Source organism: Taudactylus pleione, unplaced genomic scaffold (genome assembly GCF_031769625.1).
Source record: "Taudactylus pleione unplaced genomic scaffold, aTauple2 ptg000070l, whole genome shotgun sequence".
Lineage (NCBI taxonomy): Eukaryota > Metazoa > Chordata > Amphibia > Anura > Myobatrachidae > Taudactylus > Taudactylus pleione.
The window spans coordinates 4,416,079-4,432,273 of NW_028284472.1; the positions used below are offsets into that span (position 1 = coordinate 4,416,079).

The 16,195-nt window shown below is 42.4% G+C and overlaps 1 protein-coding gene across 4 annotated transcripts in view; it reads right to left on the reverse strand.

Annotated features, from left to right (window-relative positions):
- LOC148533726 (cytochrome P450 2K1-like) overlaps nt 1-16,195 on the reverse strand; it is a 134,537-nt gene that overhangs the window by 37,036 nt on the left and 81,306 nt on the right. For 2 of the 4 annotated variants that reach the window (XM_088467223.1, XM_088467222.1), the window contains exons 2-3: nt 12,705-12,867; nt 1,523-1,672 (exon numbers count right to left, since the gene is read on the reverse strand). In XM_088467223.1, coding sequence (XP_088323349.1) covers nt 1,523-1,672; nt 12,705-12,867 — 313 coding nt within the window. Of the gene's footprint in view, nt 1-1,522; nt 1,673-12,704; nt 12,868-13,458; nt 13,537-16,195 lie in introns of those variants that run through there. The other 2 variants (XM_088467224.1, XM_088467225.1) reach the window with 2 other exon arrangements.

Genomic DNA, 16,195 nt, shown 5'->3' on the forward strand with positions numbered 1-16,195 from the left:
AACTGTTGTCTGAACAAATTGTTTGGATCAAACATTTAACAAACTTGTCTGACGGCCATTTTCATCTGTTTTCTGGCATTTAGGAGCAAATTGCTGATCATCATTTACTCCCATACGTTACCAGATTTTCATTCCAACCAGCCAACTAGTTGGATGGTTGGATGAAAGTTGGTCTAGTGTGTGGCCAGCTTTAGGGGGAGATTTAATAAAGCTTGGAGAGAGATAAAATTGGAGGTAAGTAGCACCAACCAATCATCTCCTAAATGTCACTTTTCAAACAAAGCCTGTACAGTGACAGTAGCTGATTGGTTGGTGCTATTTACCTCCAATTTTATCTCTCTCCAAGCTTTATTAAATCTCCCCCTAATTACCCTGCTCCGGGTGCCCTCCTCATGGGGATATGCGTCCCCTGTACACAGACAAAGAATATCAGCACCACTCCGGAGACTTCATACGTTAGGTGAACAACATTGTGTTTATTTGCATAATTTATTTGCTGTGCATAAAGGACAAACAGACAGACACACTTTATATATTTGCAAGCAGAGTAAAGCTGGCCTCACATATAAAGATTATCTGTCCAACCAGCCAACTAGTTGATTGGTTGGAATGAAAATCTGGTAACGTATGGGAGCAAATGACAATCAGCAATTTGCTCCGAAATGCTGGAAAATGGACAAAAACTGTTGTTTGAACAAATAGTTTAGATCAAACATTTAACAAACTTGTCAATTTAGGAGCAAATTGCTGATCATCAGTTACTCCCATACGTTACCAGATTTTCACTTCAACCAATCAACTAGTTGGCTGGTTGGACAGATAATCTTTAGATCATCTGGGCTAATCATCATTATATATAGAAGCAGGGAACTGTTTGCCACATGCCACAGGGAAAGAAAAGACATCTCATAAGCAGCAGCTTCTACCCTCTTAGATGAGGGTGGCTACTGCCGCCGAAAATGAGAGGGTACAAGAGAAAAAAAAACAATCATTGACCGGCTCCTCCTGGCTGGGTCCCGGCACCTGCGCAATTGATCTGACAGACGCCAGCACCGGCACATGTGCACTAGCGGCGGAGAGCCACTGATGCGCATATCACCGGCTTCCAAAGGTCTGCATCGTCAGCAGCCCCTAGGAGACATTAGGGCTGGCGGAAAGACAGAGTAATGTCTTCCTCCCAGGAGCCGCTCTCTCCTAATAGCAGCCCGGACCCGCAGTCCCAGCAGAGGGACACACCTACCGCTGAGACTGCCGTTGTTTATGTGACTGACAGGTGGCGCTTCCAACAGGGAGCCACTGCCAGTCACAGTGTAGCCAGGGCAGTCACGGACTGTAACACAACCAAAAGGCACACATGTGTAAACAGTATAGTAACTAACTAAACATTGTGTATATATATGAATATAAATATAATGAATTAAAATCAATTAATTCAAATCAATATTAAAAAATCACCAGAACAAATAAAACTAATGACATGCATGACACACAGTAAATATTACCCTTTAAATAGCATTTGTACCTTGGAATGATTGGAACCTTTGGACCAGATGGTCACATTCATCTAGGATTCTGTCTTCTATAGTGCACTTTCCCATGCCAAAGTCACGTAAGGTGGTAATAGTAAATCTCCTCATGGCTTTCCAGTTATCTCCATGGGACAGAATAAGACCTAGATTTACAAAATGAAATGCATTAACGTGTATGGCCGCTGATCACGCAGCATCTGTCTGTGCGTCACATGCGTGATGTCAATTCTTTTTCGTTTTGTTTTTTTAAAAATTACCATTTTGCGAAATTGTTCTAGGGGAGTGACGTCATGTGTTCTACTGTTCTTCTATCCATGAATCTCCCATTCTGGATTATGGGTCTGATTCAGAAACGAACGCCAATGCGATCGCAGTTGTGTTTTCATAAGTAACACAGCTGAGAAATTATGAATGTCAGCAAAGATCACCAGAGCATAAGGAGGCTCAGTGCCGCATTCTTACCTGCGTGCGACGATGCATACCAACGTAAACAGCGGTAACATAGAAGCAACACTTCTGACCAGCCCGTGGGGGCTCCTCTGACACGCAGAGCTGCGTATGCAATTGCAGTGCTAATATATGCACGCCTATGTAATGGCGTTTAAATGGACAGGCACGCCTGCTTTTCTCAGACCAATTGCGTAATTGCAATGCGATTGCATCGCAGACGCAGTGCGATGCATACGCAGGCGCAATGGCAAACAATTGCTCGATCCGTGAGATAATTGCATTAGCGTCCGTCTCTGAATCAGGTCCTACAGTATGTCAGGAGAACGGAGTAACAGTCTGACCAGGCACGTGCAATCATTAGTAGTGGATGTTGGAATGAATTTGTGAGGATCTGGCGCATTTCCAGCAGCAGAGGGCACAGGACAATTCACCGGCAGGACTGAAAATGCAATATGTGAGGATCTGCCACAGTACTGGTTAGAGACATCACAGATAACAAATAATGCACCTTCAGCATTTGCATCTGACCATTCAGTTGGGACAGTGGGCCTGATTCAGCAAGGATTGCAATTGCAAATCTGCACGCAGGATATAGATATATGATGTATACACGCAGTATATAGATATGATGTATGCACACAGGCTATAGATATATGATGTATGCATGCAGGCTATATATATATGATGTATGCATGCAGGCTATAGATATATGATGTATGCACACAGGCTATAGATATATGATGCATGCACGCAGGCTATAGTTATATCATGTATGCACGCAGGCTATAGATATATGATTTATACATGCAGGCTATAGATATATGATGTATGCATGCAGGCTATAGATATATCATGTATGCACGCAGGCTATAGATATGATAATACTTCATTTATTTTAAAACTTGCAAAATAAAATACATAAATAGTATAAATAGAAAAAAAAAATATATATATATAATATACATAATAACAACACAAACTTAGGTACACATAATATTACCACATATTATGCCCCCTCCAAACAAATATCACCAAACTTAACCATATATCATCTAACACCTACAAAGAAAAACTAAGCAAGGATTTATAACACACATCACCTGTTCTAAATCACACAACTAACTAACAAACTTAACTCTACCCATACCCATTACCTGCCACCTCCAGGCTGATGTATGCAAAACCTTCTCATAAAAATAACAACAACAAAATCTACGGGGCGTGTAAGAAGAAAAAAAAAGACTCCCAGCTGAACAAAAAGAGGCTATCCACCACCCACTCAAGGGGGCTTCAACCGACCCCACTGACGGAACCAGCTGACAGCGTCTAGCCTCCCCTTATCCAGATCCATCATCCTCTTCACCTCTTGTAGAATCGAACCCACCACCACTTCACAGAGGAGGACCTTTCTCCATATGGAGACATGACACCGTGCGCCCAACGTGTGATACCTAACTGCTAAGCTAACTAAGAAAATAGTGGTCAAATCAAATCCAACATACCTTCTGACTACCCCATAAGCCCACTCAGGGTAACTAAGACCCGCAACGCACGGGATTCCAATGGCCCTTGATACCTCCTCATAAACTTTTACATTAAATGGGGCACTCAAGCGGGAAGTGGTCCATTGTCTCCTCTACCCCTGGACATTCCTCCCATGGACAACCACGTTCACTGGCACTCCTCCACTAGAGGTTCCCTCTAACATAAAGCTTTCCATGAAAAGAGAGCCAGGCAATATCTTTAAACTTTGGCGGTATCCTTGTGAATTTAACAGAGCTAACCTGTCCGAAGTGTCATTACCCGGGCAGTCCATCAGTGACAGCGGGACATGAAAGTGAGTCTGCAAAATTCTGTTCCCCAACTCCCTTCTAGAACAGTTTTTTACTTCACTCACTTCCACACCATATCGCTTTATTACTTTCAAGCTCTCGATGACATAGATCGGGAGGTAACCATGCCGAATCTGAAAACTTTTCACTTGGCCACCATCTATCCATAGACTCTGGAATGGAGACACCCATGGTCTGAATCCCTCTACCCACCGAGGGGGAGTATCCAAAAACATACTCCCAACATTAAATTTTATAATAGCTGTCACAAAAAAGATCACAGGGTTTACCATATCTAAACCCCCGTCTTTTCTCGGTTTGTATGTAATACTTCTCTTAACTATGTTGGTCCTATTCCCCCACAACAGCAGAAAGAATAGCCCACATAGATTGAGGCAGAAAGCACACGTAATGGACTTACAAGAAAATAGGGACCAGGTAAGTTTTGCACAGGTCAACCTTTTCCCTAAAAGATAACTTCCATCTTTTCCAACACTCTACTTTCTTGGTAGCATCTTCCAGCCTTTTAACCCAGTTTAGAGAGCAATAATCAACATGAATAAATTTGATGCCTAGAATTTTAATATGATCGCAGTCCCTGGGGAAGCTGTCCAGAAGGGAAAATTCATCACCTTCCTCCCCCATCCAAAAAATGTTGCACTTTTCCTGATTTACCCTGGAGCATGAGGCTTCAGAATACTCACAGATAAGATGCTCTATGTCACAGGCCTGTGCCTGAGAAGACAGAACCACTGAGACATCATCTGCATACAGTAGGCTACTACCCTCAAGGGACACACCGGACTCAGCTGCACCCCTCCCACAGTTCCACTCTCTACTCTTCTGATAAAGGGATCGATCGCAAAAACATATAAAAGGGGGCTCAGGGGGAAACCCTGATGAACCCCAGAGCATACCTCAAAAGGTAGGACCCACCCAACCGTTCACAAGTGGGAAGCTTTTGGCCAGTTGGAATAGATTCTGCAAACAATTAACCACCCACCCTGGAAGACCATACCATTCCAGCAAAACCCAAAGGTACTTGTGGTTTACCCGGTCAAAAGCCTTTGACTGATCCAATGCCAGTAGATACTTTCCCCGCTTCTCAGCCCTGCACCGCTCAATGGCCTCCCGGACACCAAGGACAGCACTAAATGCGCTTCAACCCTTCACAGTACAGTGCTAAGAAGATGAAAGTAATAGCTCAGAAATTTCTGAAAGCCTATTAAAAAGTACTTTCGCCAAAATTTTTCTGTCTGTATTAAGAAGGGCTATGGGGCACCAATTCTCAATACGAGACAGGTCTTTTCCTTTGGATAACAAAATAAGTGCAGATAACCTCATGGAAGGAGGGAGAATTTCCTCATCCAGGCTCACATTAAATACTTCCACAAGGCGAGGAATTAGGAGATCTGAGAAGGTCTTATAAAACTCAGATATTAAATCAACTGGTCCTGGTGATTTTTTGGGGTTCAACCCCACTATCACTTTCCTAACTTTCTCTGCAGTTATATCACAAGCCAAAGAATCAAGAGAAGTACCCTGATAATTCAGACCAGGAGTCCCCCTCAGGAAGGTCTCCATCCTCTCTCTAATAAGTGGCTGCTCAGACAATAGATCAGAAATGTAGGACACAACTATGTCCAGAATGCCCTTCTTATCATTACGAAGAGCACCCTGTCCGTCAACCAGTCCTCTAACATGTTTGGCATCAACTGACGCTTTACAGCTCTGGTAAGGATCTGGCGAGTAGTATGAGCCATATTCCCTCTCCAAAACCAAAGACGCCAATCGGTTATATTAAAACTCTCTCATCTGAGCCTTAACTCGAGAGATTTCCCCACAATCTCCCTTCTCAGATACCAAGAAATCCAATTTCCTTCTCAGTCTATGGTAGACATTTTTCTTTATTAAGTTTCTCTTAACTATAAGACCATGGCAAAACCTACAGATTCTCTTTTTAATTACTTCCCACCACTCTGACCTATTCCAACTAGCCTCCAGAAGTGTCTCCTGAGATTGAAAGTAGACTCTAAAAGACTGCCTAACTCTCTCTTCTTTCAGAAGCTCCGAGTTCAAACGCCAGAGGCCCCGCCCTTTCTGAGTGGTTTCTGAGGTATTCAAAGTTAAAGAGAAAACTGTGATCTGAGAACTCCACCAACTTCTCCCCAAGGGATGAAGTTTTAGAAGTCTCCTTAACAAAAAACCTATCTATCCTAGACCTATGGCTACCACTAAAGAAAGTGAAACCCGTGAGATCAGGGGAGTGATGAATATGTACATCCACCAGACCCGCCTGTCTAACCATACTAGCTAAAAAATTGGAGTCATAGCCCAGAGGTCTCCTTGAGCCCCCTCTGTCCTTTGGCCTAATTATGGTATTAAAATCACCTCTAAAGATCACCTGCTGGGATGCAAAAAGATAAGGTATTATCTCCATGAAGAGACATTTCCTCTCCCATTGTGACAGAGGACCATAAATATTGATTAACCTAAGGTCCTGTCCCTTTATGTTAACATCCAAAATCATACATCTGCCTGTCTGCAATTCTATAATCTTGCGTATAGTTACCATGCCAGTAAAAAGAACTGCCACCCCACTGTAAGGCTCTGCCGTAAGAGACCAGTAAGAAGGACCCTTCCTCCACCCACGCTTCACTTTGTGGAGGAGGTCCAATTTACTAATCCTAGTCTCCCGCAAAAACAAAAAATCAACCTCAACCATGTTGAAAAAATCAAAGGCCATCATACGAGCATGTTCGGAAACTAAGGAAGCCACATTAATCGTGGCGCATCGTATAGGATGAGGATCCATATTTATAGATTATAAAAGAAACACAACCTTGCTTACTTTTACTTCTCCACGTGCAACTTCTAAACATGAAAAACACAACCCTGCATACCAGCCCCCAACAGGCCAGCAATCACCACACAGGAAGTCAGGGGCACCTCCTGCATGCCCCCTCCTCCACCCACTTGAGACAACAGCTCCCCACCATCAGAAGACCCTATGACTGGGGGATTTGACCCAAAATTCACATCTACAACCACACCACCCGCCACCTGGCTAGAGCCCACAACTGATCCTAAAGAGGAATCAATCACCTCCTCCCCATCTCTAATCCCTGTGTTTCCTCTATAACATCTGCCACCTCCTCCACCACCCCATCAATTTTTTGAACATTCTCCATCAACTCTGTTCCTACTGGGTCCCATATCAAACCATCCTGATCCTCTTCTGGTGATATCTCTACCTCTTATTCTGGTCCTTTTCTCTTTCTCCCCTTCTCCTTATCACCATACTTCACTTCACTTCGTTTTGTCATCCTCTTCACTTTCCTACTACTAACCCCAGATACCAAAAACAACTCACCTCCCTCCCTTACTACTTTACCTTCCTCATCAGACGTAAAGACATCAAATTTATTTGACAGTACTAAGGTCGTATATTCCCCTTTCCTCTTCTTCTTCCACCTTTAACTTTTTGAAAAGGTTCTTCCCCCACCTCTTCCCTTCTTACCTCCTCCACTCTCTTCCTCTGCTCTTCTCTTACCACCTCTACTATTGTATTTTTCTCATTTTCCGTATCCTACCTTCCTCTTTTTTCCTGATAAGGCTGTCTAGATTCTGCATTATGACATGCTTTCGGGCACCTACTATAAGGGTGCCCTTCTTCTCCACACAGATTACATTTAACAACATGGAAGTCCATTGAGACATGACCTATTTTGCCACACAGTGAACACTTAATAACTGTACAATCACCACTCAGATGCCTAAAATCTCCACATTTGAAGCATGTCCTCGGCTGCCCAGGGTAGAAAGACTGAACCCTATCTCGCCCTATGTAGGCAGCCGAGGGAACATGCACAAAACCGGCATCTGAGTGGCGCAACCTGATCAATACCTCCCAGGCCCCTCCTCACACCCCCATTGTATGACCAGCCTTTAACATATGTGACTGCACATCACAATACCTGGACAGCCAGAAACTTATATCGCCAGGTGGCAACAGCTCATTCCTAACTAGTACCATGGCTTTTACTCTGTCCTGCCTGGTTACCAAATTTGGCAGAAAATTACTATACGGTTCTGAGTCCCTGCACGCCTGCCACCTCACCCAGAAGGCCTATAGTCCCAGATATACCAGGAAGCTCAGATCATACTCCACAGACCTTACTGGGTGAATGCAAGGGTACAGATCACTCGCAGAAAACCCCAGATTAAAAATAATTTTGACAAATTTCTCATTATTTGGAGCCTCCCCTCCCCCTACCCATTTAAATTATACCAAATTTCTCCTTTTCCCACCCCACCAGCATTCCCCGTAGGCATATTAATAACTGGATTTACCCTTACGCTTTGCCTAGACACCATGCTAGCGTTTGAAACAACCCCTGGCACAGATTTATCCCTATTGCTCATATTTCCCCCAGCTCTTTCGGCTCTTGCTGCCATGTCCTTTACAATTATTTCAGCAGCCTTTTTTGTCCGTACAGGGAATGCCATTTTATCTCCCTACACTGTCACCAACACCAGTCTTTCATCATGCGATATATAGTTCATGTTCAACACAGGCATACCCTGTGCCGTTTGATCAGGGTCAACCGAGCCTCGACCTATGCCAACTCCGTCCTGCACTTCACAGGACAGAACCTCTGGATGAATCTCGGGTGTAACGGACCTAACCCGGGTGCCCCCCTCCATGCTTACCTCAACCAGTGTTGCCGCCAACACTATCTCCGCATCAGTGACCATTTTCTGCGCTCTGGAAACAGCTCCTGCTGTTCCCCCTAACCGGCCACCAGCCTCTACTGCGAGTGACCCTCACCCATCTGGAATAACCAGCACAGTAGGTGCAGAACCAACACCCACCGCGTTCCCAGCACCACATGAGTCACTACTCACCCGCAGTTCAGCCTCACCGTGGAGAACCGCATCTCCCGCCCTCGCATCCATCTTACCACCGAATCTTGGGACTCCGTCCTCCTCTTACCAAGGACCTCAGACTAATTTTTTATTACACCAGCATTCCTCTCATCAGAACCTTATGTACTTGTATCCACCACTGTCTGTGGTATTGAAACACCAACAGTTTCCGCATCTTCCTTTTCCTTTTTTATTCTTTTAATCACCGCCAGATATTTCTTAATTTTGTCTAACGCTGTTGTCAATATCAGGATCTCATCCTCCACAGCAGGATGCTCCCATTTAGAGCAAGTGTTTTTCTTTTTCACTTTATAATGCAGCCTAGAATTCAGACTTCTTGCTTCCACTTGCAGCTCCTCCATACTGTACTGGCCATAAACATCCTCTTCACTTTCTGGGCCTGATTCAGCAGAACCTAGCATACTGTCACTTACTTCTAGTGACCGTGCTCCCCAGGGCCAGATTAACAATGGGGCGGATGGAGCTACAGCTCCAGGCCTCCACATAAAAATAGGCCCATTGTCATGACAACATGATGATGACTGGCCATCTGCTCTCCACATAAATCATAAGTAGTGAAATGGTATTTATGTTTACCTCACAAAATGAAGCATTGTTTTTCCTTTACATATTTAGGGAGACATTGGGGCTGAGAGTATAGGGATGTACAAGCCCACATGGCACTGGCCACACCCACACAGCACTGGTTACACCTCCTCTGCTTCTCATACTAGGCCCTTGGTCATTTTCAGCTCCAGGCCCATGTTGCCCTCAATCCGGCCCTGGTGCTCCCCCTGCCTCACTGCCAGTGGGTTCCAACATACTACCCTCAGTTACTTCACTCAGTGCTTCCCCCACTGGCAGTTTATGGGAAGCTGCTAGATGAGAGGACCCTTGAAAACATTCATGCCCCCCCCCCATGACCACCAAGACACTCTTTGCTTGCACTGCCAGGTCCTCAGCTGCTGACATCTTCCTCTCCTGCCCAGAGTTTGCTGACACACTTTCAGCCACAATAGAGGCTGCCAGGACTGGAGACACCCCAGACTGCACCACCGGACCGGCATCTGCCTGGACATACTCAATATGCAGAGGGCCTACTGCGACCTTTCCTGTCATCGCCGACCCTGCCAGAACTCTGACAGGAGCCACGGCACTTTCCAGGCCATCCATCCCCCAGGACATCTCTGACACTGACACCGGAGCCTCTGCTGGGATGTATGCTTCACATTCAGCGCCCACCCAGACGTCCACAGCCACAAGTGCTGCCAGGGCCGCTTCACCCTGCTCCATACTCATGCTGGAGCCCTACAGGTAAGACGCGCCTGCCGGATCCCCCACGCCTGTCACTCCAGAAACAGAGGGACTTACCTCCGGCTGCTGCTGCTGCAGTACATCTGTTACACATGGTCCTCCACCGCTGTCCATTACTCCGGGCTGGGAAAGGGCCACACACACCCGGGGCCTGTTTTTTTTAGTTATTGGCACTTCTCCTGTGCCTCTCCAGCCAAGTACAGAACACTGGGATTAAACAGGAAAAAAAAAAGTCCACTTTTTCCCACAATAAATGGCAGTAATAAGCTGTGTAGGCCGCACCAGAGTCACAACCACACTTTCCTAAACACTTCCCCCAGGCAGAGGCAGCCTGCCTGGGGAATCCTGCAGGGGAACTCCCTTAACAAACAGCTACGGAAGTAGAGCAGGAGCAACAGCAGACACAACCTCCTCCCATGGATGCAAGCAGGCTATAGATATATGATGTTTGCATGCAGGCTATAGATATATTATGTATACACACAGGCTATAGATATATGATGTATACATGCAGGCTGTAGATATGATGTATACAAGCGGGCTATAGATATATGATGTATACACGCAGGCTATAGATATATGATGTATACACGCAGGCTATAGATATATGATGCATGCGCGCAGGCTATAGATATATGATGTATGCACGCAGGCTATAGATATATGATGTATGCACGCAGGCAGCTTTGCAATTTAAATCCTAGCAATAATGCAAATGCAGCAGGACATGTATGACACCCCCTGTATAACACCCCATGCTGCATTTGCTTGCGTGCAACTACGGCCTTCAAGGGCTTGCATTTCACACATGCAGAATAGGTCCCGCGCACATGCAGATTCCCGATATTTATGAATCTGTGATCAGCAGTACACGCTGAATCAGGCCCTAAGACAGTGGTTCCCAAACTTTTTTGAATCACGGCACCCTAGAGTATCAGCATTGTTTTCATGGCACCCCTAAGCCAAATGTTTGTTATCGAGAAATTCAGAAAATTTTTTAGTAAAGTATATTGTGCTGACCTGTCATCTTTAGGTGCAGTTATGTGGTGGTGGACAGGTTTGCAGTTCTGTTTGTCAACATATTTAGATTACATTGACCATAAATAATTTTATTTTGTGCTAGGCCACCAACCTGAGGCACACAGTTTGGGAACCACTGCCCTAAGACATCACCTGTATGCAGCCTTTATAAGGTCACCGCTCCAATCACACTTTGCAAGAGCAAAGGTGGAATTTTATTGTTCAAAATAAAAAAAACTTGCTTCAAAATCTCTGTTTTGCTTGGCTGTGTATCAACATCAGCTTCAACCCTTCTACATCCTACTTTTTCCAAACTATTGACTTCATCTTTGCCCCTCATGACTCATCCACTCTGGCCTGGCCAGTCATGGTCTGTCTCTGGCAACTATCTTACCCAAGTTGTTCTATCCTTAGACATTTTGCTTGTGCCCCAAAACTTTGTTTGTGCTGCTTTGCAAAACTGTGTTCCTATATACAATGTGTAGATTAGCATTATAAAGCAAGCAATCCTTGCAGCTGATGCCAGTTAGGAGTTGTTTGTCAACCGACTCAGTCCCTTGATGAAAGAAGGCGAGGTTTTAATCTTGGAGCAACAATTACACCTGACCCGGACTCCTCTGCAGTTTGAACGACAAGTGGCATCATTGCCCACAGAGTGGATCAAAGTGTCCTCTCTTTGCTGACTGGCCAGACGTGGTCACTTCACTTCATGAGGAGAATGTTGGTAACAGAAAGGAGTTTTCAACCATGTTGAAGCTGATGTTTGACTCTCTGAGTGACACTGCAAATGCCTGTGCAAGAACTGGATTGCTCTGTTTCCCAGCATGCTATTTATCAAATTCCAGACTCTTAAAATAGAGACTGTATGGATCAATAAGAAGACAGAAGGACTCCATTAAAGACAAAGGGAAGATGTATCAATCAGAAGTGGACAAGTGGAGAAGTTTCCCATAGCAACCAATCAGCTTTGAGGTAGCAGCTATCAAGTGGATACTCTACGATTATGGGTAGAAGCTGATTGGTTGCTATGGGAAACTTCTCCATGCTTTACAAAGTTTGACACATCTCTCCCAGGATCTCTTGCTGGAACCTTACTTCCTAACTGGAGGGACTCATCACCATTTGCAAAAGCTTCAGCAGCAAGAAATAGATTTTCTCCATTTCCTGTTAGATCACTAGCCAGATATCTGTTCTGTGTCAGTTGTGCTCGTCAAGGAACCTATGCTCATAAATGGAGGACTGAATTGCTTGAGGACAAGAGAACCCGTGGCAGAGAGATAGACGGATGTTTTTATTATGGACACCGAGGCCACTGAAACAAAAGAGATGCAAAATATACCAAGAACAGTATCTGGATATAGGGTCTATTCCAAACAGGCCGCATTGCCAAATGGAATGCTATACTTGCGGGTGCATGCCTTTCCTCTACATAACCTGCCCTTGCATGCCCTGAAATCATCTCTTTAGATGTATGGACTCAACTGTAACTGCAGATGCATTTTACACAGTGTGGCAAAATGCATTTTAATGTTGGATCTACTTTCAACTTTAATTGCTTTTATTGTTGACCATTCATTCTTGTTTTAATCAACATTTTGTCTATTCAGCTAAATCATTCAAACAATCTTACCCATTCCATTATCGAACTGTTTAAATATTGGGACCAGTGCCCTTCCACCAAACTCTTCAGCGTAGTTCACCAGTGCATTCTTCATTGTTTCATAACCGGTCAGCACCACCATTTTTGTCATGCCCATTTGTATGGTGAACACAGAGCCATATGTCTTTGAAAGCTGAAACAACCAAGATTTGAACATATCTTGAAAAGAAAAAAAAGCTATATATATATATATATATATATATATATCACAAAGAAATGCCCTCAACCTGCGCTCAGTTTTTGTTAGTATAAAATAAATGGCTGCAAACCTTCTAAAACAACCCCCCTGTTAGTAGGGACTAGAACGCAATATTTTATAGAGTAGTATAGAAGCTGCGCCCCAAAGAAAACAAATAGCGAACTGTTCACTTCAATTAAATATATCAAAAAGTCCAATATATAATAAGCTCGTAATCCAATTTGCAGTATTATAAATTCTTAGAAGAGATTAATCCTACGGCCGACTTGTCCACTTTATGGATACTAAAAACTTCTGTGTGGCTTTTCTCCCATACAATTGGATTTTCTTAATATGAAGAAAAACTCCTTATCTTCTTAAGGAGATAAATATCTAAAAATAAAACCTTGCACCAAGAATACACCCAAAGAAGGCCCAAAAGCCACCATTAATATAAAATTTTTTTTTATACATAAAATCTTTTTCAATCAACAGTATACAGCCAGATAAAATTCGTAGTTGTATTGATATAAAATAATATCACACCTCAATATGTATAACACCCCTATATAGGGTAGATAGCACACACGCCAACGCGTTTCATCCTCCACCGGGGCTTCATCAGGGGTATAACTTAAAATAAAGTGTAAAAAAATTCAGGTGTAAAACAGATGCAAGGAAATAGATTATGGCCAATGCCATTAAATATAACTAAGCATAATCTTCCACATATTAAAAAGACAGATTCACATTAACAAGTCCATAAAAACATACCACAATTTTGAAAGTGGGCAATCGCTCCTTATTAGGTGTAATTTTGACAGTGGCTCTATATAAAAAAAAATTCTTTGGTTGTCCAGCAAACTGCAAAAGCCTATAATAGTATACAGAGTATTGTTTTGTATATCTACAATCTTATAAAACATACTAGGATTTATATATCAAAAACTGACACTCAATATGAATGACATATATTAGCATTTTTGTATATATATCATAAATTACTCTAACCACATATATCTATATCCATGTGGTTTATACAATAACCATTATATCTAAAGTTTTGGTATTATCAGGTTCCCTTTTCCATAGTGCCTTTTATTAATAAGCAAACAAATGAGCTCTAAAATAAATTATTTATATATATATATATATATATATATACACAATCCTTACATAAAGGTATATATATGCTAATTATATTCCACTGAATATTACATCTCATTTAACATTACTAACATTATCAATCATGATTCAAATAGGAAACTCATCAAATATACTTACAAATAACCCAGCAAATAGCTAATTTCTTTAGTCTGTCTGATCTCAACAGGAGATCAATGTATGTGGGTATCTCCCAATAGTCCACCTTATATCCCTCTTCTAATTATTTCAATAGCTAATTAATATCACCCTATGTTTAATTTAGCTTACTTGTAACCTCTAACAACAATTGATCCCCTTTACCTTTATATTTATTGTAGAATCCTAAACAGGTTTATAAGTATTATCTAAAAATTCATACTAACCTACTGGTGGATTCATTTTACTAGTAGTGAAAATATGATGTTTATTTCAGAATAAGGACCCATATTATAGCATCAATAGTCTTAATATCAGCTGATTACATTTTTATTTTTTTTTGTAACATGTATAAGACAAATACAATTATCTGGAGTGAAATTTCTGCTGTTCTTTCAGGATCAATATCTTTTGTAAATCCGCAAAATAAGTAAATAAGTGCAGGCAGTGTGGGACTGATGCCGGGTTGATAGCAAACTGCATGTAAATTGCTCTAAAAAATAAATACAAAACAGAAAAATAGCCTATTATTGCTGATACACACATATATTGAAAAAGCGTTGCATATGCACGTGGTTTATATAAGTTAATATCATCAGTGTGTATTTACATCTGCCTTGTAGCAGATGCAAACAAAACACCTCCTTGAAGGCATATATCTGTGTTTCCATAAGTCTGTGCTTGTCACATCTGCATAAACATGCCTTTTTTTTTTTTTATTAATTTATATCAGCTGGTATATGACACTCAGATTAATCAGCGTCTACTGCGCTGACAGGCATTAAGGAACTGTAAAGTTCCACTATCTACCTCCATAGTCTGTCATTTCTAAAGCGCCATTTACTTTGGCATACTGGTGGTGACGTGAGATGTAAACATGTCACGTATCCTGCTCTCAGGTCTATATGTTAGTGTTCACTATGCTTCTGTTGAAACTAGATTATTGGCTGAAACAAGATCGGTGTAAAATTGAATCGCAGCGAAACCATCTTGCGACTGGCCGCAAGACGCCATTTTGCGAGATGGCCGCCTAAGCGCCATTTTAGATAAACTCACACTTTAGTACATGTGGCGATAATACTATTAGCAAGTTACGGCGATTCACCAGAAGCCTATTTCATGACTTTACGTATTATAAAAGATATATTTCAGAAATGACTTTACAGTATGCCAAAATTGATTGCATTAGCTGAATAAAGCAAATGACTACGTGACAACTAGCTTGTGTAGATAAGCTTCCTGGACAGTGTCTGCTCTCACTACAGGTGGTCTGGCTCAAATACACACCTTACATTAGCAGGCTTCCAGCAATGACATGATTTCAAAGACTAGAGTGTCATCTTAGGTCTGTCTCTTGTAGCTGGGCTATTTGCATTTCACACAAGAGACTGGGAGAATAAAGAGTTTTTTCTTTTGAAGCCTGGGATAGGTGGGGGGGACTGCTGACAGAGTGGGCATGTGGAACTATCTGGCTCAGCATGTCACAATGTTAAGATGTTCACTTAGTGAGAGTTAAGTGCACCCTTCCTCATACACACAATACGTCTTTATATCAAACACCAAATACTCACACATTACATATTCACACATAAGGTTTAACAAGCTTTAAAGTATATGATTTAAGTTGGTTCAGTTAGTTTAAATGCTGAGAAATAAAGATATTTGATAACTAAGGTTTTATACATGTTAAGACAGCCGTGTTTGGTTTTGTATTGATGCGTACTCTTTCCACAGTATTCCGGTGTAATCGGTGGGGAGATCGCATCATGCATTCTCGAGTTATGGATCGCAGAGACTTCAAACAACAAAATGTATATTTTATGAACAACTGTTAGGATGACTGTTAGGGGGCGGGTGGGCAGAGACCCCTAGTTGTTGGAGGCTGGGTTGAGTCTATTTGAAGCAGCCTGTTAAATGCTCTGTAACAGATGGTTCCCCCATGGGAACCAATGGCATAAGCAAGAAACTTATCTATTGTCCT